General features: G+C 35.8%; 2 protein-coding genes across 5 annotated transcripts in view; one reads left to right on the top strand and one right to left on the bottom strand.

Moving 5' to 3' along the window:
* Positions 1 to 2,896: 2,896 nt before the first annotated feature.
* Positions 2,897 to 13,899, top strand: LOC128238335 (mucin-4-like). The gene is made up of 7 exons (XM_052954161.1): positions 2,897 to 3,200; positions 3,714 to 3,841; positions 5,892 to 6,251; positions 6,449 to 6,631; positions 7,748 to 8,518; positions 9,338 to 9,413; positions 10,882 to 13,899. The coding sequence occupies exons 2-7, from the start codon at positions 3,802 to 3,804 to the stop codon at positions 12,125 to 12,127; spliced, it is 2,676 nt and encodes an 891-aa protein (XP_052810121.1). The 5' UTR covers positions 2,897 to 3,200; positions 3,714 to 3,801; the 3' UTR covers positions 12,128 to 13,899.
* A 2,563-nt stretch (positions 13,900 to 16,462) lies between these two features.
* Positions 16,463 to 26,000, bottom strand: part of LOC128238338 (synaptic vesicle glycoprotein 2A-like) — a 29,357-nt gene continuing 19,819 nt past the window's right edge. For all 4 annotated transcript variants that reach the window (XM_052954172.1, XM_052954174.1, XM_052954171.1 and 1 more), the window contains 5 exons: positions 23,248 to 23,334; positions 22,674 to 22,762; positions 20,562 to 20,797; positions 19,440 to 19,599; positions 16,463 to 19,116 (listed from right to left, as the gene is read on the bottom strand). In XM_052954172.1, the coding sequence (XP_052810132.1) occupies positions 18,933 to 19,116; positions 19,440 to 19,599; positions 20,562 to 20,797; positions 22,674 to 22,762; positions 23,248 to 23,334 (756 nt within the window). In that variant the 3' untranslated portion in view covers positions 16,463 to 18,932. The remainder of the gene's footprint in view (positions 19,117 to 19,439; positions 19,600 to 20,561; positions 20,798 to 22,673; positions 22,763 to 23,247; positions 23,335 to 26,000) is intronic.

Below are 26,000 nucleotides of genomic sequence, written 5' to 3'. Positions count from 1 at the left end.
TCCTACCAATTTCAAATTCAAATTAATGTAATCATGATATGAGCATTATATATACTTCCACCTTAAATAATGTCACATTTTAAGTCAATATTATTACAAACTTTCAGTTTTACTGTCACTTTTTGTTGATGTTTTTTTGAAGCACATCCTGACTGCAAGAGTTTTCCTATTTGCAACACTATTTCCATATATCAACCTTACTATGAATATGCCTGTGTCTCCTCATTGCTGGGCACTACTTCTTCTCAACAGAAAAAGCACAATGTAACAAATTTCACTGACTCAATTATTTATTAAATGGAATAAGGAAATGTAAATAATAAAAATGACTTTATATTCAGTAATGAATTCTTTGAAGGTAAGATATATCTCTGCAGCTTTAACAAAATTTAAGTTACCCCTGGCCAGATTTTGATTACTTGAGTAGTTGTTTCCATATATTTTTTTAACAATTAATGCCCCCTGGGACAAACACAGGACAATATATTTTATCAATTACTCTGGTTTATATGTGATTTGTTACCATTGATACAGACATCAGACTTGATGTCAGTTATGCCAAAAAAATACTTTAAATGCAGATGGTATGTTGAAAATGAGGGTTTATTTTTTGTATGATCTCAGCTCAATTGAGGCCGCCATTTTGAAAACAATTTTTAAAACTGCATCCTTATGTTGCAAAGGAACAGACAACAGGTTTAACATCATTTCATGTGCGGAAAAAAAAACTGATTTACTTTTTTCAATATTTAAAAAAAAAATACCAAAAGAAAAAAAAATCTGGTTTTTGTTGTTGTTTTTTTGGAGTTTTCGAAATAATTGGGCGGCGGATCCGTTAACCAATTATTAAAAAAGGCCCTTCTAACCCCCGTAACGTATATATCACGTCAACAACATGTTAAAACTTTTAAATGTTTCATTTATTCATCGGAATCGGAGAATAAACGCCATTTTGGTACGATATAAATTTGGTGACCCAATATGGAAAAATATGGGGTCACCGCGTGACCAGTCCTGGACCAATGGCGTTGCGTCATTTATGTTGGAGGCGTGATATAGAGCCATCTTGGCCCTCTTGTTATACTACTGTTTACAAATGAACTTAGCATAAGAAGGTTTTGGAGCATTGAATTAACTTGAACTTTTGCTCTGTTCAAATACAATAAGTCAATATTTCATCAAATGCAAAATCGAAAGACTGAAAGCCAACTGCCACCCTTAGGGAGTCAGTGTTCTCTGGTGGTACTCCAACAACAAAATGTTGACCATTGGGTATGAAATGGTCTAAATAATTTCCGTCATTTATTTAGTTTATTCACAATTTTACCCGATTTTGACATAATAAAGTTCAATTGAACACTTTTAGGGCAGGTGGTAGGGTGTGCTTGGGGTGGAGGTCTCAGGTTCCAACCCCGCACTCTTAATCCTCTACTAGTGTTACAGCTTACAGTTATGGCAGGAGCCGCATAGTGTTTAATACCACCAAGAATCCATATGTAAGCTAACTGTTATCAATTTCAATGTATTGAACCAAACATGAATTATTTGAAAAACTATAGATATGATCATGGAATATTTTTGGGGAAAATCGGGGTTTTCAGTAAGTGTTTTAAATTATCAAAATTATTGCGTGAAAAAAATTGTTTCGCTCAGGGTATGTATTCAATATAATTTCTTATTCTTATCCTTATAAATGCCTCCGTGATTCGGTTCAATATCTTTGCCAATTAAATTTACAGTCAAATCAAAACCCTCGGAACCTACTTCTATGTTCAAGTTAAATTTAAGTTGATTATTGAATACGGCCCCTTGAGCCCCAGTCTCACCGACCTCCCGGGCTGTCCCGGATCATCCCGGACTGAAGTTTGGCCGATTCGCGATCAGATCCGTGTTGGATCCCCATTGGGTCTGGACTTATCCGGGACAGTCCGGAATGGTCCTGGGTGGTCCGGGATACCACCAATTTTAAACTGTTAAAAAAACATCCGTGTTCATCCGGGACCATCCGGGAGGATTTTCAATCCGGGGTAGTCCGGTACAGTCTGAGTTGGTTCCGGAAAGGTCCGTAGTGGCACCGTGTTGATCATGGGCGATCCGTCATGTCGCGTTGGACAATGATCACCTCGGGGCGGTTCATTTTGGGTCTGGGTCAGTCCGTAGCTGATACGGGATGGTCCGGGATGGTCCAGGATGTCATCCATGTTAACACCTAGATGTTCTGGGTCTTTCCGGGACGGTCCGTGCCGCTGCCGTGGTGTTACCGGTGTAATCCGTGTTTGCTTCGTGTTCATCCCTTGTGGTACCGTGGTGGGTCCGGGCTAGTTCGATCATTTTGCGACCGTCTAGGGCGGGATCATCCGGAAACCCGAATCAATATATCTCTATATCGTGTTATTCCGGGCTGGTCCGTGTTGGGTCCGGCTTTGGTGTGACTTAAAAATAACGGGTTGGTCTGATTCATATTATTTTCATACGTTTATAGGGGCACACTGTGGGTTGGCGCCGCTTTAAGTAACAGTCTAATATCTTATTTCACATTTACTATTGTTCTAACTCAGAATTCCATTATTTACATATATATAAATATATGTTCGTTTTACGTCAATACACAGCTTTAAGCTGAATTATCGTAAACTTTCCCAACTGGTGACTTAAAGGCAAATAGAGCCGGGTGTTATCTGTTCGATTCTTTATACTTTTTAATATTTTCTGTTCTGTATACAGACATTTCACATTGATAAACAATTCCTTACTTACTTACTATATGAAATTCTCTGATGACCCAAAACTATTTCAGCCATTCATATCGAATGCCGATATAATCTCATTGACATGAGTATAGAGTTCATGTATTGATCTTAAATATATAGCGGGTAGGGATCGATACGTACACAAAGATCGGGTGTGAACATGTTAGGTTTGTTTATAACAGGGTGGAAAAGAAACTAGTAGTTTATGTGAAATCTGAACATTTTGATTGATTTGTGAAAAACTACAAATATGTCAATAAATAGTTATTCTAAATTAGGTTATTGAAAAGTTTAACACTTTAGGACGGTTAATCCATGCTAAGATAAAACCATTGCAGTGTTTTAAGCAGCCGTTTTAGTTTTCAAGTGTGGATATATGAAAAGGGATTATTCAAAACAGAAGAAGAGTGGAATTTATACCATTTGCGGAAAATGTTTATAAAAGTTAAGGCAAGTACAATTGGGTTAAATTTGAGGATACATTTTACATAACACACTATTAAGAACGTGCAAATTTAGCTCGTAATTTGATATATGTTATTTTAATTTTCATAAAAGTCACATAATTCCGGTTCAAATACAACGTGTTATGGATAGAAAATTTGAATGAATATAATAAATGTCCCTCCTACAGATATGCTCGAATAAAAAAGATGTATACTTAACGCATACATTTTATAGAATTTAAATATAAAAATGCATAAATCTTATGTAATTTAAATAATTATTATCATAATATACATTTAGATGTCTACTTTTGATACAATTCAGATTCCACTGATGCATTGAAGTTGTTGAATTGAATTGAATTGGATTAGTAGATATAAATATACTAAGTACATATGCACCAGGACGTGGTTTAAGTCTTTATCAGTTTCAAAATACATTGTAAACTTCATACACGTATAAAATACTGTCCTTTCACCGTACTTTATTTTAATGTGATGTTTGTTATATTTTCAGGTATAAACTTAAATGAAAATTATTCCGATACAGTATAACGATCGCGGAAGGGGATTATGAGAGAAATCTACTTAATATCAGTGAGAAAATGTGGTCAATATGGTTCATTGTAGCCCAAGCCATCCCAGGTATATGAACATCTAATACATTGAAAGGTTAAGATTTGTTTAAGGGTAGGTGAATCATAAAGAAGGCTTAAATGTACTCGCTCATGTTTTTGGACCGGTAATGCATCTAAAAACACCTTTTTATCATTATTCTAATCCATACTATCGATAATATGGTAGCGTGCGATACCATCAAGGCCAACAGATCCCTTCAGAGAAGAGCATGCTCAACCTTGAACGGGTCGGTTGGCCTTGATGGTCTTGCACGTTACACATGGTGGCAGCGGTGGGAAGACAACTGCCGGACCGGAGTTGCCTCACCCATGAGTTTCTCAGACCAAGACTTGGGACGAGTCCCCTCGGAGGGGATAGTAATGTAACGGTCCGCTGCAGGCGTACGTGCGTTCATAGTATAACATTCCGTTATAGACGGAAGTACGTTCATAGTACGTTGATGTATTTGGTTGGTAATATGCAAATTATCAAAGCCCGTGCTCCGTGTGGATTGAGAATTTACTGTATATAAAGACCAGTCGACCCCTTATTGGTTGAGCATGCTTTTCTCTGAAGGGATCAGTCGGCCTTGTTGGCCTCGCGCGTTATAATATTGTTGAAGTGGGGTTCGAACTCACGCCGGTTAAGAAAAGAATTCAATCTAAGCCGTAACCACCGGACCAACATTACTGAAACAAAAGTGATGCATATTTTGACGATTTAAAATTACAGATAACATCACGTGATAATGTCAATCAACCAATCACGTAATAACAAAGCCGTAATTAGCCTTAATAACGCTAGTAAAAAGTGTCCTCTTCAAAGATGTCATTTAAGCAAATATCAATAAATATTTGTTGAATGGTTCCAGCTTATGGTATCTTAGTTTCTTAACTTCTCATTACACTTTATTTCGTACAAAAAGTGCATTTTACAAAAAAACAAGAGCGAGAACCTTTAAAATGTAACTATATATCTGTGAGACCCTCACAATGAATGATAACACAAGCAACTTCTAAGGTTTTAGCCTAAGATTTATGAAAGGGTGCCGCACCCTGCCCTTTTGTGGTAGCACCCTGCACCCATGGAGACCAACATGTGACCCATGCACTTGCCTTTACAGAATTAAATGCTTCAGATTGTCAACTATTTATTTCGTTTTGATTAAAACTTATAATGTGATTATTTATACATAAAAACCTAACAAATTTTGAAGATGAAAACCTATATTACTTTAATTTAACACAAACATTTTTGGTCAATTTCATAATCATATGTTCGAAATGTTGACAGTCCGACACAATGTGCCCTTTTTCTCCCTAATGCACCAGTCAATTGTAACCACGCCCCCCCCCCCCCCCAGGTCCGGGGAATAGCCGGGACTTTGATTTTTGGTCCAGCCAACCCGGGTAAAATCCCCGCTCTGCGGGGACGAACTGATGGTTAAACCCTGGCCGCACCCCAGAGACTCTATATAAGGCCCAATCTCCGCTAAATTTGGCACTATGACAAAACCACCGCGGTCACCCGGCCCTGCGGTGGCACCTGGAAAGTAAAAACACGGCCCTTTTCCCCGGCTATCCCCGGTATACCACCGGACCTGGGAGGCCGTTGTTACAATTGACTGATGCATAAGCATACTGTCCATATTTTGCAGTACTATGTCCTTTCAAAACCAGGCTAAAACCCTTCAACTTCTGATATCTAAGAAATATTTTTTATCGAATTAATCTTAAAAACATCAATAAAACACGGCATTGTTTGTATATTATTTATAGGATGTCACATCTTTTTTATAAAGGTATATATATATATTTATACTACATAGCTTATATTAATGTGTTCATATGTGTTTATATTTTATGTTTGTAAGGACGAGAAACTACGTATAGTTAAAGTAAATAAGTGTTCTGTTCTGTTCTGTTCTGTTCTGTTCTCTTTTGTATTCACAAAGGCAAACTGAATACCGACACTCAAGTAAATTAAAAACAACCTGGTACTTTTCTAAGCGGATTAAAATGCATTGTTTCTAAGCAGATATGTGTTCACTTACTATCCACGTCTTTTCTATTGACAGGCATCATTTTGGGCCAGGTATGTCCTCCCGAGCTTCCGGTCGCCTCTATGTGCGTAGCTGGGACGGTCCGAGGCTCGTCCGTGGCCCTGGACATCTCAGGCGCTGCCGGAAATGGCGCCGAAACTTGCACGTGTGCGGCGCTTGCCACCTCCAGCGGCGTCACGGTTGACATCATTGCCGCACTGAAAGACGTTAACTGTGGAACCACGTTGTCGATTCTGTTCAAAGAAAAGAGCATTAAAACCATTTGTGGTGGTTCAGCCACTCACGTCAGCACGGGAAACTCGGCTTTCATCACTTACACGAGAAACCTGTTGATCGAAAACCCCAACTCCAACTACTGTATCACGTTTGCCTCTGGTAAGAATTTACACTTTTTTAAAGATATCCACATACTTAAACCGTACTTACAATATAACCAATTCGGATTAAATTGTATGTAATGATGATAATGCAGAATTAAGAATCATTTCTGAATAATTCGTTGACCAATTAGTCATTGTCATATTTCTTATATTCATATGCATCAATACAACGAACCCATTCTTCTGTTTCAGATCGTAACGACACCACTTTTACACTTACATGTACAACGCCGCCAACCACAACTACCAAACTGCCAACCCAACCTCAAAACACTACTATCTCGGCTCAACCAGAGACGACCATTAGCCCTGGACATCAAAACATTACAACCACGTTAGGTTCCCTTACTACTCTTTCGCCACCATCAACATCAGGTGAGAATATAACTCAATCCACAGCAAAACCAGTCACAACAATTACAACACAGCCTACCATAACATTAGCCACAACGGAACCGCAGTCTACATTTAGGTCTATCACAGACAACACCACGTTGCCATTAAACACCCACACTTCTACACTACAGATCAATAACGCAACATTAACGACACGTCAAGCGCATCACCAATCATCAATAACACGAGCCAGTAACGAAACAGTCACACCCTTGCCGGTAACTCATGAAACGTCAACCATCTCATCTGTCAGTACTATAAAGACTACATTTCCCATAAGTTATGAAACTACTACCTCACACATTAAACACGAAACACTCACAGCGTCATTCAATAACGAAACTACTACCACAAATGTTGAGAGCGATACTACTACCACAAGTATTCATAACGATACTACTACCTCAAGTATTTATAACGATACTACTACCTCAAGTATTGATAACGATACTACTACCACAAGTATTGATGTCGATACTACTACCTCAAGTATTGATAACGATACTACTACCACAAGTATTGATAACGATACTACTACCACAAGTATTGATAACGATACTACTACCTCAAGTATTGATAACGATACTACTACCTCAAGTATTGATAACGATACTACTACCTCAAGTATTCATAACGAAACAACTACCACAAGTATTGATAACGATACTACTACCTCAAGTATTGATAACGATACTACTACCACAAGTATTGATGTCGATACTACTACCACAAGTATTGATAACGATACTACTACCACAAGTATTGATGTCGATACTACTACCACAAGTATTGATGTCGATACTACTACCACAAGTATTGATAACGATACTACTACCACAAGTATTGATAGCAAAACTACTACCACAAGTATTGATAACGATACTACTTCAACAAGTATTCATAACGATACTACTACCACAAGTATTGATAACGATACTACTATCACAAGTATTCATAACGATACTACTACCACAAGTATTGATAGCAAAACTACTACCACAAGTATTGATAAAGACACAGAGGATACTGTAGCCACTCACTTGCTTACAAAGACAACAACACCTACCTCAAATAACACGGATATCATTGTTTCAGTATCAATGTCTAGCACTTTTCCTGGGAATTTAACAACCTTGCCTTCTTCGCGTTTGTCGACGTCAGTTACATCTGTCAGTTTTGTGAACACAACTGCTGCACCAGTGGCTACCACATCTGGAACTGGCAATGCTACCACAATGAAATCAAACACAACAAACAAGTTTTCAACAACGCCTGGTTACAACTCAACAGGAGATTTCAACACCACTTCTACGCCATTTACCAAGTCTTCGACTGGAAGCAATTTGAATATCACATCCGAACCAGGTAATTCAACACAAACTACAGAAGGACAACTATCAACAATTGCCAGCACGAAGATACATAATGGTAACACAACTGAACAAAGTACAGTAGCCAATGAAAACGTTACATCCTCATTTGGAAATGGTACTACAACAATTCCTGCCAATGTGACTGATTCTGATTTTAACATTACCACTATCAAACCGGAAAATGTGACAGATATTGATTTTAACAGTACCACTATCAACCCGGAAAATGTGACGGATATTGATTTTAACAGTACCACTGTGAATCCGGAAAATGTGACGGATATTTATGTAAATACAACAGTCACCCCAGAAAATGTAACTGATATAGATGTGAATGCAACAACAAGTAATGATAATAGTACTGAACACATTGTGGATCAGACTACACAACCATCAAAGGACACAACTAAAACACCAGGAAAGGGAACGACATCAAGCGGTTTCTGGGAGCCCCCTGTCCAGAAATATGATCCACCAAAACAGTCCAATTTAGGTAAGCTTAATTGTATTCTATGGGCCGATTGTTCTGAGCTGTGTTTAAGTTAACAACGTGATAAGCGACATCGTTGTTAACGTTTTAAAGTATTTGATGATAAGCCCACATATTAAAATATAAGTACCGCTGAAATAAATGTAGTTGTCTCAAATCTTGTCTTAAATCTTCATATAAATACAGCAGATCAAAAGTTTATCCGTTTCATGTTCCAAGGCAGCAACGTTTTATAAGTTAACAACGAGGACGTTAACAACTTTGTTAACTTAAACAAAATTCTGAACAATCGTCCAAATCATATTTAAGTAAACAATTAGTGTTTGCTTTATGTATATAGTATTTATTTGTCTGTAGATTTATAAATGCAGCCAAGATGGCTTATCACGATAAGAAAAAAGATAAGACAGTCTGATACGATTTTTTGGCAAATACATTGACGATTTATTTACAAATTTAATTCATTTTGATTTCAGTATTGAGTGTTTATAATACACATAGATGTTTGGACGCATGATTAAGGTTACAGAAATCATCTTCAATGTTCTTATTTAATAAAATAGTATTGTGAAATAGAAAAAAAGACACTGTTTTTGAAAGTAGTGTATATTTCAACGGATTAAGGAAAACTTATGACAAATCAGCGTATGTTTGAGTTCTATTGAAATATGATGATGGGTGTATTATAATATGTTAAAATAAAAATAAACGTGTTTTTTTCAATTATCGAGTTAAATCCGGTTTAAATTGTTATACGACCTTTTAAGAAACAGCGAAAATAGATGTGAAAGTTTATTATTCTCAAGTGACATTCTTTTCCAGTGGTTATCCTGGTTCCGCTTCTAGCCGTGGTTTTGATTGGCTTCGTCGCTGTTGCCACCTACATCATGTGCAAAAGGTAATAACCGCGGCCTTGTTCAATGTATTATGTATCAAGTATTATGTGTCATAATTGCATTGTACAATACGAGGCGTTATCAGTCTTAGTGGGGGCAACAATAGTGTTCTTACATTATATGCAGTTAATATGATAAATTATTCAGATGATACGATAAAGAGACAACCTTTTACCTGGGTACTGCTGTACTAGGTGTTTACTTTTTTACCTGGGTATTGCTGTACTAGGTGTTTACTTTTACCTGGGTACTTCTGTACAAGGTGTACCCTTTTACCTGGGTACTGCTGTACTAGGTGTTTACTTTTTTACCTGGGTATTGCTGTACTAGGTGTTTACTTTTACCTGGGTACTTCTGTACAAGGTGTACCCTTTTACCTGGGTACTGCTTTACTAGGTGCATCCTTTTACCTGGGTACTACTGTACTAGGTGCACAATTTTCCCGGGGTACTTCTGTACTAGGTGCACCATTTTTCCGGAGTAATGCTGTACTAGGTGCACTATTTCCCCGGGTAACTGATGTACTAGGTGCACCATTTTCCCGGTTACTGTTGTACTAGGTGCACCATTTCCCCTGGGTACTGATGTACTAGGTGCACCATTTTCCCGGGGTAATGCTGTACTAGGTGCACCATTTCCCCGGGGTACTGTTGAACTAGGTGCACCATTTCCCCGGGGTACTACTGTACTTTTTAGTTTAAGTAATTTTAAACTTTACTTATTTCTGCAACAAATTAATCGCTAGTTTTCATTGAATATCCCACAGTTATAAAGAAGGCCCCTTATCAATAAACCCATTTACATGAACTTGTTTAACAATATCGACCTTAACGTTTTGCTTATTTATTCAATCGTACATTTATAGTTATACGGTATTCAAATTATGTGTGCTGAATCTATTTCAGTATGTTATTCATGAAAAGTGTTATCGTAGCAATTGATATCATTCAATCATATTTTCATTTCAAATTATTTTGTATGTTACTCGTTTTATAATGGTTATATAAAGATAATTTCCAAACAAGTTGGCAAACAATGGATTTTGGCTTGATTTAGATCAAACAGATATTGATTCAAGAACAAACACTTTTATATGACACGCTAAAAAAGTTTCTAACAAAGCATTTTGTTATTTTGTTGTCTGGTTAGCGCAATGGTTAGCGTACTCGCTTCTCGACTATGCGACCTAGGTTCGATTCTCGGCCTCGTGCATGTTAATTTGGTTTTTTGGTCGCCAAGCCGGACAAATAGATTTTTTCCGGGTACTCCGATATTCCACACAGCGTTTTAAAGTCGTTGTAAAAATAAGTTTAAACTAAACCAAAACCTTGAACGGGATCATGAATTTAGAAATGGTGTAACAGAAAACACTGTCGTTGTTTATTGTCGTAAATGGCAGTGAAACAGAAAATATCAACATTGCATCACCAAGCTCACGAAACTAGTTCATGTAATACAATTATTTTCCAGGTCAAGGAAACATGCGAGACAAACAATGGTACCAAATGAGGAAAAGAAGTCTGATCAAAATGGCAATGTTCAAAACACAGGGTTCGCACCATCGAAAGAAAACTGTGATGCAAAGTCCGGTCATTTGGCAGGCCACTTTTCAGCTCAGAGCAACGGACACAGTTATGCGGATTATGACGTTGAGCGTCAAGACAATGTTAAAGCTCACTACGCGAAACATACAGATGATAGTCTCAATGAAAGACGAAATGATTCTCTCCTGAACACGACTCAGAACGGAAAACCGAAAGCATACGAGCCGAATGATAGAGAAAGGGATTTGATGGCCAGTTTAGAACTGTCTACAATAAACTTTGAAAGTGACCCATCAGATACTAACCGATATTTCAAAAAAGAAGATCCAGGAGACTGGTACAGAGTTGTCATGAAAGGCAAGAAACCAAAATCGTCTAAGAGTGCTCGTAAGTATAAATCAAATGATAAAGACCATGGGAAGGGTAAACACAGGCATAGATCTAGAACCAAGGAGTCGTCTGGACACAGGAGCAAACGGCGAAGTAAAAGCAGAAGTGACTCAGATGGAGATTATCTTGCAAGTGATTCGTCGAATGCAAAAAAGTCTAAATCTAGTACTGCGACAAGTGATTCATTAAAAGACAGCTATTCTTCAAAGTTTGGTGGTACACAGAGTAATGAAGACAGGACAGAATCCCAAGCAGAGAACAGGAAAGATTCCAAATCAATGAGTTCAAATCCGAGACTTATTCAGAGTCAACCAGTGCCAGTGATTCATAGCAAACCGGTCAGCGAGCCAAAGTTTGTACAGAGTCAGTCAGCGAATAAGACACGAACTTTACCGCAGCAAAGACCTACTACATTAGAAAGTAAACCAAAGGAGCCGGAGCCACCTAAGGCTAGAGTTATATTGAGCAGCTCCGGTCCAACAAACGTTCCAACCGCTGTGCCTGGTGGCAATAGTATAAGAGAAATGACCGAGGATGTTAACAATATTCCAACAATCACTGCAACAAAACAACCTCGTACTGATATTACCAGCTCAGTTAGTTCATCTTCAAAACCTTCACCGGTGCCACAAAGAAGCAATCTGTTTAATAATAATGGTTCTAGTGCTCCCGCCATATCGGCTTCGAGGCCAGATATTGTTCCTCCACTGAACCTGACAGGCACCGGGGATCAGTTGGTAATAGACGATGATGGTTTTGAAGGTTTTGTATTGCACAATTAGTCAGATACACCAGATATACTACTACGCTGTGCCTTGTTGTGAACCGTGGGCAATTTAGTTTGGAAAATCTCGTCATCATGCATAATTAATGAGGCAGTTTCATTTGGAACCGCAAGGTGTAGAAATTTATTCTGACGGAAGCCGGTTCCGGCTTTTCAGTACAATAATATTAGACAGTAGCTTAGACCACTTGGCAATCGAGGCTACTTGGAGTTCAGGGTAATTGAAGAATATTTTAAAATATTTATTGGAAAAGTTGTCTCCCCTGTCTCGTGCATGGTCTTTTGTCAATCAGTTGTCCCACGATATTAATTAACGAAGTGTAACGGAATTAAGTACCGTGGTTACCGACGATGAATTAGTCCAGAGTGGTAAATAAACTGTTGCTATTTTCATTGGCATCGAGACACATACGAGAATGAAACTTACAACTTTCAGGGCAATGAAGCATTATGAAAAAGTGAAAGTCATCAGTATCAATATATACATGTACTAATATTAGGTAAATATGAAACATTGATCCGTTCATCCATTTATGGTATTAGACTTCATACATTAGTCTGTGATAATTGTGTTTTCTCTCTGAAGTGCCTTTTAAATGATTAGTTTTTGTTATTTTAACCAGAACTTTCAAATGCTGTACTAATGATACTATTTGTTAAAGTATACTTTTTATAGAATACAAATGAAAATCTGATTGAAAACAATAGTTTCATCGATCGAAAATGCTATTTGATAATGGATACCATAGATTTAAAACTGTCTAAAAGTAGTCGGTACATATTAACAATGTGTGTATACCACATGATATATTACGTCATACATGCTACGTTCGAAGGCAACATTTTGCTTCGAATATAAATGACCTAAAACAAAGATAACTTTTCTTTTTCTGTACAATTTTAAATGAAACAAAGGAAGATCTAAACCGCTTAAAAAGCTCCGCCTTCGTGTGATTACCATAGATTTATTAAGTGATTAGTTTCCTTAAACACTTTGACAAACCTGTTTCCGAAATAAAGTGTTGAAAGCGATCCATCAGGCGGCGATTATAATTGTGCAAAGGTTTGTCGAAGTATTTTAAGAAACTAAACTCTCAATCAAACTCTAGTAAAGACCGAAGGCGGGGCTAAGTAAGCGGCGTAGACTGCGTCTTGTTTCATTGAAAATGATGAATAAAATAAAGTTATCTTTGTTTTAAGGCTTCATTTGAAGCAGAGTATTGTCTTCCAAAGTAGCATTTATGACGTCATTTATCACGTGGTATACACACACTGATTAATAAAAATAACATGTTTATTAAGACAGTCAGCATTACTTTAGTACATTACGGTATTTTTATCTAAGGGAATTTCAGTGATGATTACGTGTCGTAACTAGCCATTAGAAGTAGGTCAAAGTAGGATATTGGCTGGAAAAAGGGTAGCGTTCTAGTAGCACCGGGTTGTCACTGTATTGCACAACTGCCTTTTAGCCGTACATTAAAATTGTGTTGAATACATATATGGATCCACGCTAGATTTGAATTGTGTTCAGCTTCAAACGTGTTGTGATCGTTCTATATGTTTTATAGTGTCAATGCAATGAGGTGCCAACAAGGAAACTGTGACGTCATATTTACATATACATTACGTCATATTAATGTAATATATTTTACCATGTCTACAGCTGTTCGTGTTGAGTCTTTTCTGAAATTAATTTTTATTTATTCACAATTTGAGTGTTTGTTTTTTATGCGTTTGTTACTTATAAATGTGTATTAAAAGGGTATCTGAAAGAGAATTTTATTTTGTTATCAATTCGATAAACTTTTTACAGTGTGAGTTTTTTTTAACGTAATCTTGAATACTCTTATCGTCTGATCTTCTTATTTATTTTTTCACAGATTTCTAGAAAAATATTTTTGTATTCGCCGAATTCATGGTAATTTCGACAATCAAACAGTCTTTATAACGTGATCCACACCCCACCAACATATCTCAGTGTGTGTGTATACCACGTCATAAATTACGTCATAAATACTACGTCGGAAGGCAATATTTTGCTTCGAATGAAGACTTTACTTTAAACAAAGATAACTTCAATATTTCTTCACCATTTTGAATGAAACATAGCGCAGTATACGCCGCTTACGAAGCCTCGCCTTTGGTCTTAAAATTACCAGAGTTTTATCAAGAGTATAGTTTCTTAAAACACTTCGACAAAGCTTTTGATAAAACGACCGTTTGACGGAGCACTGTCAAAACATTTTTGAAATAGGTTTGTCGAAGTGTTTGATGAAACTTATCAACTTATCGAACTCCGGTAATAAAAAGAAGGCGGGGCTCTTTAAGCGGCATATACTATCCTTTGTTTAATTTAAAATGGTGTAGTTAAAGAAATTATTATTTTTAAAGTAATCTTTGTTTTAAGTATTCATTTGAGCAAAATGTTGCCTTTCGACGTAGCATATATGACGTAATTTATCACGTGGTAAACACACACTGGATCTATTATATGGCACAAAGTAGTGCGGAGTAGAATGGTTTTAAAACAGCTGAACATAAAATGGCCATACATAAGCTTGTGTGAACAAACAGTGGTTTATATCTCTGAACTATTGTTTGTTGAACCAATATTACAATCTCCTTGTAACATAACAGGCTAATCAGGTACATCATGTGCATCTCATTAAATACTAAAACAGAAAACTTTGCGTGCAAGAATTTACTAGTTTGATAGCTGGGAAGATTTGTGTAAACTAGATGTTTGCCAATCATTATGCCAAGTCATGTTTGAGGACCATAAAAATTATGTCTAGGCATTATCTAGTTGATTTCAGACAAGCTTTGGTCTACTGAACTACCGACCGACTGACATACCGAACTACCTACCGATGGACTGACATGTGCTAAGTAATACACATGTATACCCCCTCTTCTTCGAATGGGGTGGGGGCATAATTATCAATCAAATACATCTGTTTTCAGATACATACACTTAAAAAGTACCTACATGCAAAATGAAACCAAAAATATCTAGGAAAAGCAAGGGAGATAATTTGCATTATATTCAACTAAAGTTGTCCTACCTGATGTTCTGATTAGGAAAAAAGAATAGCTCTCCTTATTCTGGAAAAGTCGAGCTAAAATTGTAAATGATGCTTGACTGACAACATGTTGCCACAAAAGATCACCATTAGCATAGTATATAAATAATATAAAACATAATAACTAATTTCTAAATGGCGTTTTAAACAATTAAGTATAATTTCATACTTTTTATAACAATGACTGTAATACAGTGCCATTACATAACTTCTACATACTTAAAGTTCATGAGCACAAACCGCAATGGTATTCAAGTGTTTTCTATTGTATTATGGTGTCCATAAGCAGAAACCATTACGGTATTTATGTACAGTGACCTTGACCTTGATACCTATTATTTTATGTTGTTCATGAGCAGAAACAAATAATGATATATAAGAACAATGACCTTGACCTTGATATTTATCATATTATGTTTGTTCATGAGCACAAACCATTATGGTATTTGAGTATAACAAACATGGCCTTGTTACCTATAATATGATTATGTTCGTGAGTAGGAACCATCATGGAATTCATGTATAGTGATCTTTACCTTGATACCTATTGTATTATCTTGTTCATATGGTAATCAAGTAGAATGACCTTGACATTCTAAACCTATTGTATTATGTCTGTTTATGAGCACAAACCATTATGGTATTCAAATACAAAGACATTGACCTTGATACCTATTGCTTAATTGTGTTCATGAGTAGAAACCATAATGGTATTCAAGTACAATGACCCTGACCTTGATACCTATTGTATTATCTTGTTCATGGGCAGAAACCGTTATGTTATACAAATTCAATGACCTTGATCTGGATACCTTTTGTATTATCTTGTTCACGAGCAGAAACCATTATGGTATTCACGTACAATGACATTGACCTTGATACCTATTGTACTATCTTGTTCACGAGCAGAAACCATTATGGTATTCACGTACAATGACATTGACCTTGATACCTATTGTACTATCTTGTTCACGAGCAGAAACCATTATGGTATTCACGTACAATGACATTGACCTTGATACCTATTGTACTATCTTGTTCACGAGCAGAAACCATTATGGTATTCAATGCCCTTGACCTTGATACCTATTGTACTATCTTGTTCACGAGCAGAAACCATTATGGTATTCAATGCCCTTGACCTTGATACCTATTATATTATGTTGTTCATACAATAATAGTGACAAGATTCTTAAAGAAAATGGCACAAACATCCAAATTCAAAACACAATAATGACATCTTATATTTCCCATTTTTTATTCTTATATTGAATTTTGATTTCAGCACTGTACTGGTCTTTGAATGAACCTGTGCAAATAATAAAGGTTTTGTGTGCATTTAAAATGCATGAGAATACACCAAGAACATCTGTCTAAAGGATAGATACATAGTTATAATATACATCCATTAATTACCCCATACAATTAATATTTACTATCAAAAACTTTTTTAGGAAAATATTTTATTAATATAGGATATTATAATGTAGATTTTAAAGCAACCCAGCTGCTTTCATAACAAAACTAAAAGAATATACCAAAATTAACAAGAAATATCATAATTATCACAATTACATATAAGATCATCGTGAACACATACTATCCATTTTTCTATGTTTACATAACAACAATTACAATCCAAAAAACCAATCTACCATGACACTGATATAGTTTTCATAAACGAAGGGGTGAAAGTAGTTTCAGTAGTTCAATTATTTCTCAGTGAAACAGTGGTTTTTTATTAAAACATTGATGCTTCTACGTTTCGGCCTCAAAAAGGGTGTAAAAAGGATGAAACAATTGTTAGTAAACAATTGTAAAAACCATACATACATTTGACATTGTTTTGTACAACAAATCGAATCTTACTTACTGATGTATCACATTGCTTACGACATATCTTCCACATTTTTTGCGCATTTTTCCAATTCGAAATTTACTACGGTTGTCTATCATGTTAATCTGAGTAAGTTTATAAATAGCCTTGGTTAGTTTATCTGCACTTATACACAGATATGATATAAACTGGGAAACCATTATGCACTATTTAACCATTATGCACTATTTTAAACAGAGAAACACAGATGAGACAGCAAAATGATCGTTGTGTTTATTATTTTAACCATGTGAATTGGTTTATCAGCCTCCTACTAGCTGGAATTGACAATTCTAGGCTTGTTTTGAGGAAATACTGTATTCGCCGATATTTAAAGATCATCTGGTGTCTAGCATCTTTAAGTTCATGGCCAGTATTCATGAAACCTCTGACCTTTAGTAATTTTCCTAAGTTAAGTATTTTACTGGTCATTTGATTTAATAACTTTATAATATCTGAAATACTTTATTTCAATTGACGATATTGAATATACATTCTAAAATAACTCCTACTTTTCTTTTAATTTAACTATGAAAATCTTAGGAAATTAAGTCCAGTTAAGAAATGATTTCAGATATTATATGAATACCAGCCCAGCGATCCATAAAAAATAATCAATATGCAAGTATAAAATAAAGTCCATAATTCATTTGACAACATAAAAAATCTTACATATGTCATTTTCGTAAACATATTAACAATTAAAGTACAAATAATATCGTGTAACATCAAAGTTAACAATAAAGAGCCACAAATAGTATGAAATACATGTACTTATACAAATACAATCCTAAATCCTGAAAAATACGTAGGGGCCTGTGTGTGTATCATGAGGGAATCATGTTCAAAGTAGAGTTAAGGGGCTAAGATGCCCAATTTAGACAACATTGGGTCAATTGTTCAGAAGTTAACAACGTTGTTAACGTCATATCGTTGTTAACTTTTAAATCGGTATTGCTCTGGAAGTTTCACGGGTACACTTATGAACTGCAGTTTTGCTTACTAATATGAAACAACAGATTCTGCAGAACTTGTCTTTTTTAATATATACCATATGTGCACATCATAAAAAAGATCAGCTTTAAAAGTTAACAATGTCGCTTATCACTTCTGAACAATCTGGCCATTGTTTCTAAAGCCATTTTGCTTCATTTCAAGGCTCTTTCAACTGTTTTTAATTCAAATGTCTGAGCAAAAAGCAATCTTTAAAACTGTACAATTAAGTCTGAAGTTAAAAGCAACCAATTCTAATATTAGGATTAATCGTGAACTTAAGAACCACTAAATAATGTAAATAGTATACATATGTGTACAATTGTGTTTCTCTGATTAATACAAATCAATTCCAAGCATATTCTTTTACTATCACACATGTTTAAAAACAAAGATAATGAATATGATTGTCTTTCTTATGTGTGTGTGTCTGACATCAACATCACAATTTTAAACAATAAAGCCTACATCCTTATATTACTGCTTCATTTTAAAAATGTAACCAGTGACAGTATGGTTTTATAAAACAAATATTTTGAATATGTTGTGCAAACAATTTAGCAGGGCCGGAGTTTAACAAGCATGTGCTTATTTCACACTAGTTATTCTGTGTGATATATCTTTCTGATAAAACTGCATGTAATGCATTAAAAAGAGCAAGCATATACAATTATTTCATACATTTTCACTATATTCATCACAGCGTTAGAAATATATTAAACATCCTTTCCAATTGTTTAGTGCAATATATTTATCTGTATAACATTTATAAAAAAATAGTATTTCCGAATTCGCAGGGCATAAAACAAATGATAGGTCCACCACAATATCACAGAAATAGCACAGTGTTAGTGAATATCTTTTCCCGTTGTGTTCGGCAGTTTTATTGCACTGAGACCCCCGATAGTGAGCAGGACAGCCACCATTATCATGGGTATTGCGCAATGAATGTCCACTAGTGCCCCAAACACCATGTTCCCCGTGATGGCTGCGATTCTTCCCACGCCTGATTGGAGTCCAAAAGCTGTTGACCTGTAAAGAGGCAAGAAAAATATACAAGCAATGTTACGCCATTCTATTCTACACTGGCCCCAATGTCTCACAATTAAGCTCACTATTTGTGCTTTTCTGTTGTGTTATGATTTTTTGTAATGTCTTTAAAAGTATAACGTCTTAATGTTGGACTTATCTCTATCATTATCACAACAAACCATTCTTCAATTATTAAAATTAAATTTAAGTACCGTAATGGCATGGTTCTTGGCTAATTGAGATAAGCTACTGTCTGTAAAGCTTAAGAAATATCTGGAAGTTGGTGCCAGTGCTTTGTGAACGACCAATGATAAAACTCATACCTGACAGCTGTGGGAAACAGCTCAGCCTGGAGTACATCCAGGGAGTTCCAGCCGACGGTGGAGATGGCTCCAAATGCACATGATATAAGCAGGTTCCCGATCTTGGTCTTTACGACCGGCAGTAGGAAAACTGTGACTCCGGACAGCACCATACTTGTAGCTGTAATTGAAGGAATTTAAAATTCAGGGCACAATACAATAGGTCTTTACTTGATAGATGCATAAAAGAACACAAAAGCAAAAAAAGCATACAGATAAAAATATAAGCCAAAAATATAAGCCTTTAAAAATGTGGTTTTCATTTCATAGCTCTGTGGCTTCTAAACCCACAATTTAAAAAACAGCGCCAATTTAACGCTAATATTTTTATATCTGTACACAAACATACGCTGTTTTTTGTTTTGATAATATAAGTCAAATGAGGTTAACAATATATTGCATTAAAGTTAATATGTCTTGTTTGCGCATATATCATGTGTAAAACTATATTGTGCTCCTTTAAATGTATGTACCAGAACAGGGGCGAGGCAAACAGAGACCCAAGTTTGTCTGAGTTTCTAAAACGATAAATGCTACTCTGAGTTTCTAAAAAAGCTTTTTAGATATTCTCAATCGATGAATGCCTCTCTGAGTTTCAAAAAACGCTTTTTAGAGATTCTCAATCGATGAATGATTCTCTGCGTTTCTAAATCAATAAACGCTTGTCAGAGTTTCTAAATCGATAATGCTTGTCTGAGTTTCTATTATAAAATCAATAAACGCTTGTCTGAATTTCTAAATTTGTCGGAGTTTCTAATTCGATAAATGCTTGTCTGAATTTTTTCGATCGAAAAACCCTTGTCAGAGTTTCTAAATCAATAAACGATTGTCTGAGTTTCTAAATCAATAAATGATTCAGGCCATAAGAAGCGTTTAAGGGCTTAGACCCCTGTTGAAAGGTTTTCAAAGCTATTTATATCCATTTTAAGGGTACTTCTTTCTATTTTTAATGCAAGTGTCCATCAAAAAGTGTCCATCAAAAACTAACTAAATACAACTGTACGATAGTCTGAAACCGAAAGCTTTCAATCCAGGTTTTAGGGTTAATCCTGAACTTTATCATACCAGTCTGTTAAACCATACCTAATAGAGGTTTCCTGCCAAGTTTATCCATAAGGAATATTGTGAAAAGGTTGCCAGGGAGATTAGAGAGTGCTGTCATGAAGCCTTCAAAAAACACCCAGTCGTTCGGGATGGGGTTACACACTTCAGTTTCATTTGTCCCTGTGGTGTTGACAACCGTGTGGTCACATGGTGATCCACCGTACTTCTCAACACGAGCAAATATCTCCGGGAACCACATCCACAGGCCATAGTACCTGAAATGAATTCAATATCAACATATAAGGTGAGGTGGCACTTTGGTTTATGTGTCAGCCCCTTCAATTAAAGCTGCACTCTCACAGATTGAGTTTTGACACTTTTTAACTTTTGGATTCAGAATCAGCTGATTTTGGCATCATGCCTTTAAATCAGTCATAAAAGATAACTCACAATAGAACAGACCTCAATTGTTTAAAAACGGCCTAAAAAAATCCTAAAGCGTCAGTGACTCCTTCCTCTAGCCATGAAACATTTTCGACCATAAATATGAACAACTGTGATTTAATCTTAAAGCCTTCTTGTTTCACTGGTTTCCCGACATTTACACTAAAATTGACTCATTCCAAGACAAAAAATAAAAGTTAAGTAGTCAAAAAGGGCAATTTGTGAGAGTGCAGTTTACGGAGTTGGAAAACATTTTACTATTGATTACTCAAGATTAAAAACAGTTACTGATTGATGATCAATAAATTATAAGTATCTTCCATGGCCGCTCGTGCAAGATAGGTTCATTCTGACCTGAGCGTAGGGTGTTTTGCGGAAACGAGGTTTACCGAGTTTCCGCAAAACACCCTACGCAAGGGTCGGGATGAACCTATCTTACACAAGCGGCTATGGTAGATGCTTTTTCTCCCATCTCAGTTAAACAAAATTAATTAAAAATGTATTTTTTGCTAGAACTCTTTTGTGCTTAGTGGAAATAATTGCGTACGGATATGCGATAATTCGTGGTTGTCATGGATATTCGCGCAGTGATTCAGAGTATGTAAATGGTCTGATTGGTCTTTAAATAGTTCTAAGAAGAGTGAAGCATTATTTCTTGAAAGGTGCTTGAAAACTGTTTGCTGGTGACATTTAAAGCGAGAAATAATGAACTAGCATTCTAAATATTGCCACAAGACAAGGTTTCCATGATGCCCTACAGACGACAGTCTTCAACAAGGGAGGTAATTACACTGTGGTGACCATTAAAAGAAGTTCCATCCGGGCATTTTATCTTCGCCCGTGGGCAAGATAAGAATTTCTAGCATGGTTAAATTAATGGATCTACTTATCTGAGGTGGGAGAAAAAAATTCTTAGGCTTGTACTTATACAAACACTTATCTTTGCAATTTAGCTTCAATATTTTATAACTACAATTTATTTATGCATTTGCTCACTTGTTTGATTTGTTATTTCTATTTATCCAGCACTGATGTATTTAAATAAAAACAAATTGATTAACCCATTAATTTTTTCAAAATGAGAAAAAAAGGGAAAAATTGATGGAACTTTCTGTTTGACAAATAATAACAAAAATGAAAATATAATAATAGGTCGTCAGTTTGTGTCTTATGCGGTACTTGACACATCAAAAAGGAGACAATTGGTTTCTTACTAGGAAACATACTAGAGCAACTAACAGTTATCTTCACAATAAGGAAAACAAGAGCACCTCAGAGTCTTACCATATACAGATGATCTTAGTCTTTCAAAGCACTCTCACAGATTGAACATTTTGACAATTCTTTTATTTGTTTGTCTTAGAATGAGCCAATTTTGCAAAAATGTCTGAGAACCAGTGATTTAAGACTGCTGACAAAGGATCAGATCACAATTTTTCATATTTATGATTGAAAATTGATGTTTTATGCCGAAATACTCATTTTTCTTAGAGCATTAGTAACTCTTTTAGCCACAAAACTTCGATTTTTGAACGTAAATATAAAATCTGTGATCGGATATTTTGTCACCAGTCTTATATCATTGGTTTCCAGTCATTTACGCAAAGATTGGTTCAATCCAAAACAAAAAATAAAAAAGTTATCAAAACGGTCAATCTAAGTGAGTGCAGCTTTATCTGCCAGCTATCTTTAGCTGTATAGACTTACCCGAAACTGAGAGTAAAGTTGATGATAATCATGATGATAGTTGTCCTTCGTAAAGACTTTCCAAACAGTTCTTTAGTTTGATGAAACAGCTGTAAAAGAGGCAAACTATGTTTAATAGATGTTAAACACATATTTTGTAATGCTTTAAAGAGACTCGATGACACAGACCTCATGTCAGGAACAGTTTTCATTCAATACTTATTCAAATTGAGTTATGGTAAAATAAATATTTATTAATTTGAAGAAACAATTAAGCACAGCTGACATCTATTCATTTGATCAGTATTTTGTAAAATGAAAGCCTACAATGGCCAGTCGCAAGGCCAACAGTCATAAATAATTTGTTTGGTGTTTTCCACTAGTCAGCAATCGAAAGTGTTTATGGACCAAGGCCTTAGCCAGACCAGCCCAAAAATTATATGGACTGCTGATGTCATATTACTGGGGTTTTTTAAAGTAAAATTCAGTGATATAAAGGCCGATCAACATTAGATATACAAGGAAGGGACACATTTATGTATGGTTTAATATTACACTATATACTTGCATCAGCTTCATGTAAGTATGTACTTACATTTTGCATATTGGCGACACAAGACGAAGTGTTCACATCTTCAGCCACCACCTCTTCTTTCTCTGTGGTCAGGATAAGTCCCGGAACCTTGTGAGTATGAAGGGAAATGGTTATGAACATTTGTACCAAGTTTCATATCAACATTTTTTAACCACTTTCAAACCTTTTTAAATTTATTCATTTTTGATTGCATTCGGATATATATTAATACACTTCAATAAAGAAAAAGCATGTTTTACTTTTTTAATTCTATTATTTGACAAAAATGGAACAAAGATTGTGGCAATTCCTTAAAAAAAAATTATAAAAAACTGGAAAAGGCAGTTTGAGTCATTTTTTTCCATACTGGCAACCAAATTTTTAATGCTAGGTTGTCCTGGGACCAGTCATTGAAATTCGACGTTTGGATGAACAAGCCCAAATTATTATACTATTGTTTGGCATCAAGTTTTTTAACAAGCCCTGCTATATAAAATTTAAAATTTTAGCAAGCCCGGATGACATTTTACCAGTGCAGGGCTTGCAGGCTTGTGTTAATTTCCACCACCGTGGGACAAGTGCAATTTTCAACTATAGCTGTATATAATGTTTAAAGCAGTCAACACGTCATTGAGAAAGGCCATTCATAATGCAGAATACATAAAGATCAAATATTAACATCTTTTGATCGTGGTGGAAAAATGCAACAAGAGGCACATCAGTGCCTGTGCTCCACTGGCCAAAAGGTTCAAGCAAAGACCACCTAACGAACATTTTCGTCAAGTTTCATAGAAATACAATCATCAATTTTTGAGGAGAAGTTATTTAAAAAAAATTTTTACTTTAATAGCTCTGGCTGCCATGTTGTGCAGTGGACCGAAATGATTTGGGCAATTTGAGTAAAGGAGCACCAAACAAAAATTTCTGTCAAGTTTTATCGAAAAAAGGTCATCGGTTTCGACGACAAGTCGTATAAAGTTTTTTTTATTTTTTAGCTCTGGCAGCCATGGTGTGCAGTGGACTGGAACCATTTAACAAATTTTGGTTAATGACCACCCAAGGAACATTTCTGTCAAGTTTCATCAAAATCTGATAATCGGTTTCTGAGGAGAAGTGGTGTAAAGGTTTTTCCTATTTTTAGCTCTGGCTGCCATGTTGTGCAGCGGAATGGAACCATTTGGGCCATTTTGTCAAAGATTTTGTTGAGATGACCCTTGTTATTAAGTCTCATTAAGATTATGTCAAAATTGTGACGCAGGCAATTTGTGGACTGACGATTGACTAACATGTAATCTTGTCTTGTCATATGACAGGCGAGCTAAAAATTACAAACCATTGTTTTCCAAATGGAAATGGAGACGTCGTTTGCTTTGTACAAAGGATCAGAAGATCGCAAAACAAGCAAAGAAATAAACCTTGGAATTGTTCTTTTTTGTTATCACTTTTGATTTATCAGAACTGCTATATAATCATAATTGTGGTAAATCAGTTTCAGACTGGTTGTCAGGTGTACCCACACAGCACATGTCATGTGATACCTAGCAGGAAAGATGGCTTTGGTTTATTATTGTTTAAAAATTATTTAAAGATTCTATACGTGAAAAATTAAGACATTATTTTTTTTTCTATTAAAGGGAGGTAATTCAGTAGTAAAATGTAATCAAAGCTATTAAAGCATGGCATTTCTTTTCTAACCATGTTGATATTATTACAGTCTATTCAAGCAAGATGCCTTTTGTTTTTGTTTTTACATAGTACCCATAGGTTCTGAAAAACAAGGAGCACTATTCCCAACAGAAGGATATCACTGCATGAGCATCATAATAAAGAAATGTTTACTCAAACTGCAAGCTACTCAATTGAAATAGGTATTTACCTCAAGCATACAGTTTTATAATGTGGCAAAATAGTCGGACTACTAGATTGTCATTCGGACTGGTAAAATATGCCATGCTAGTCCAACTGGCTAGTAGGTTAAAATGTTTTTCGTGAAGACTGCGGACGAGAAGTCCTTAAAGGTTTTTCTATTTTTAACTCTCGCAGCCATGTTGTGCAGCGGACCGGAACCATTTGGGCAATTTTGGTTAAAGGGCATCCCGATGAACATTTATGTAAAGTTTCATCAAAATCTGATAATCGGTTTCTGAGAAGATGTAGTTTAACGTTTTTTTTCTATTCTTAGCTCTGGTGCCCATGTTGTGCAGCAGACCAGAACTGTTTGGGCTATTTTGGTTAAGGACTACCCAAGTAACATTTCTGTCAAGTTTCATTGCAATACGATCATCGGTTTCTGAGGAGAAGTCGTTTAAAGGTTTTTCTATTTTTACCTCTGGGGGCCATCTTGTGCAGTAGACCGAAACCATTGAAGCAAATTTGATAAAGGACCATCCAAGGAACATTTCTGTTAAGTTTCATCAAAATCTGATCATCGGTTTCTGAGATGTTCTTTAAAGGTTTTTCTATTTTTTGCCCTGGCAGCCATGTTGTGCAGCGGACCGGAACCATTTGAGCAATTTTGGTTAAGGACCACCCAAGGAACAATTCTGTCAAGTTTCATCAAAATCTGCCTATCCATTTCAGAGGAGATGTCGTTTAAAGATTTTGCTATTTTTAGCTGTGGCGGCCATATTGTGCAATGGACCAGAACCATTTGAGCAATTTTAATAAAGGACCACCCAAGGAACATTACTGTCAAGTTTCATCAAAATCTGCCGAACCATTTCAGAGGAGATGTCGTTTAAAGATTTTGCTATCTTTAGCTCTGGCGGCCATAT

The sequence above is a fragment of the Mya arenaria genome, chromosome 6 (assembly GCF_026914265.1).
Source record: "Mya arenaria isolate MELC-2E11 chromosome 6, ASM2691426v1".
NCBI classification, from domain to species: Eukaryota; Metazoa; Mollusca; class Bivalvia; order Myida; family Myidae; genus Mya; species Mya arenaria.
This window is presented reverse-complemented; position numbering and strand designations above follow the sequence as displayed.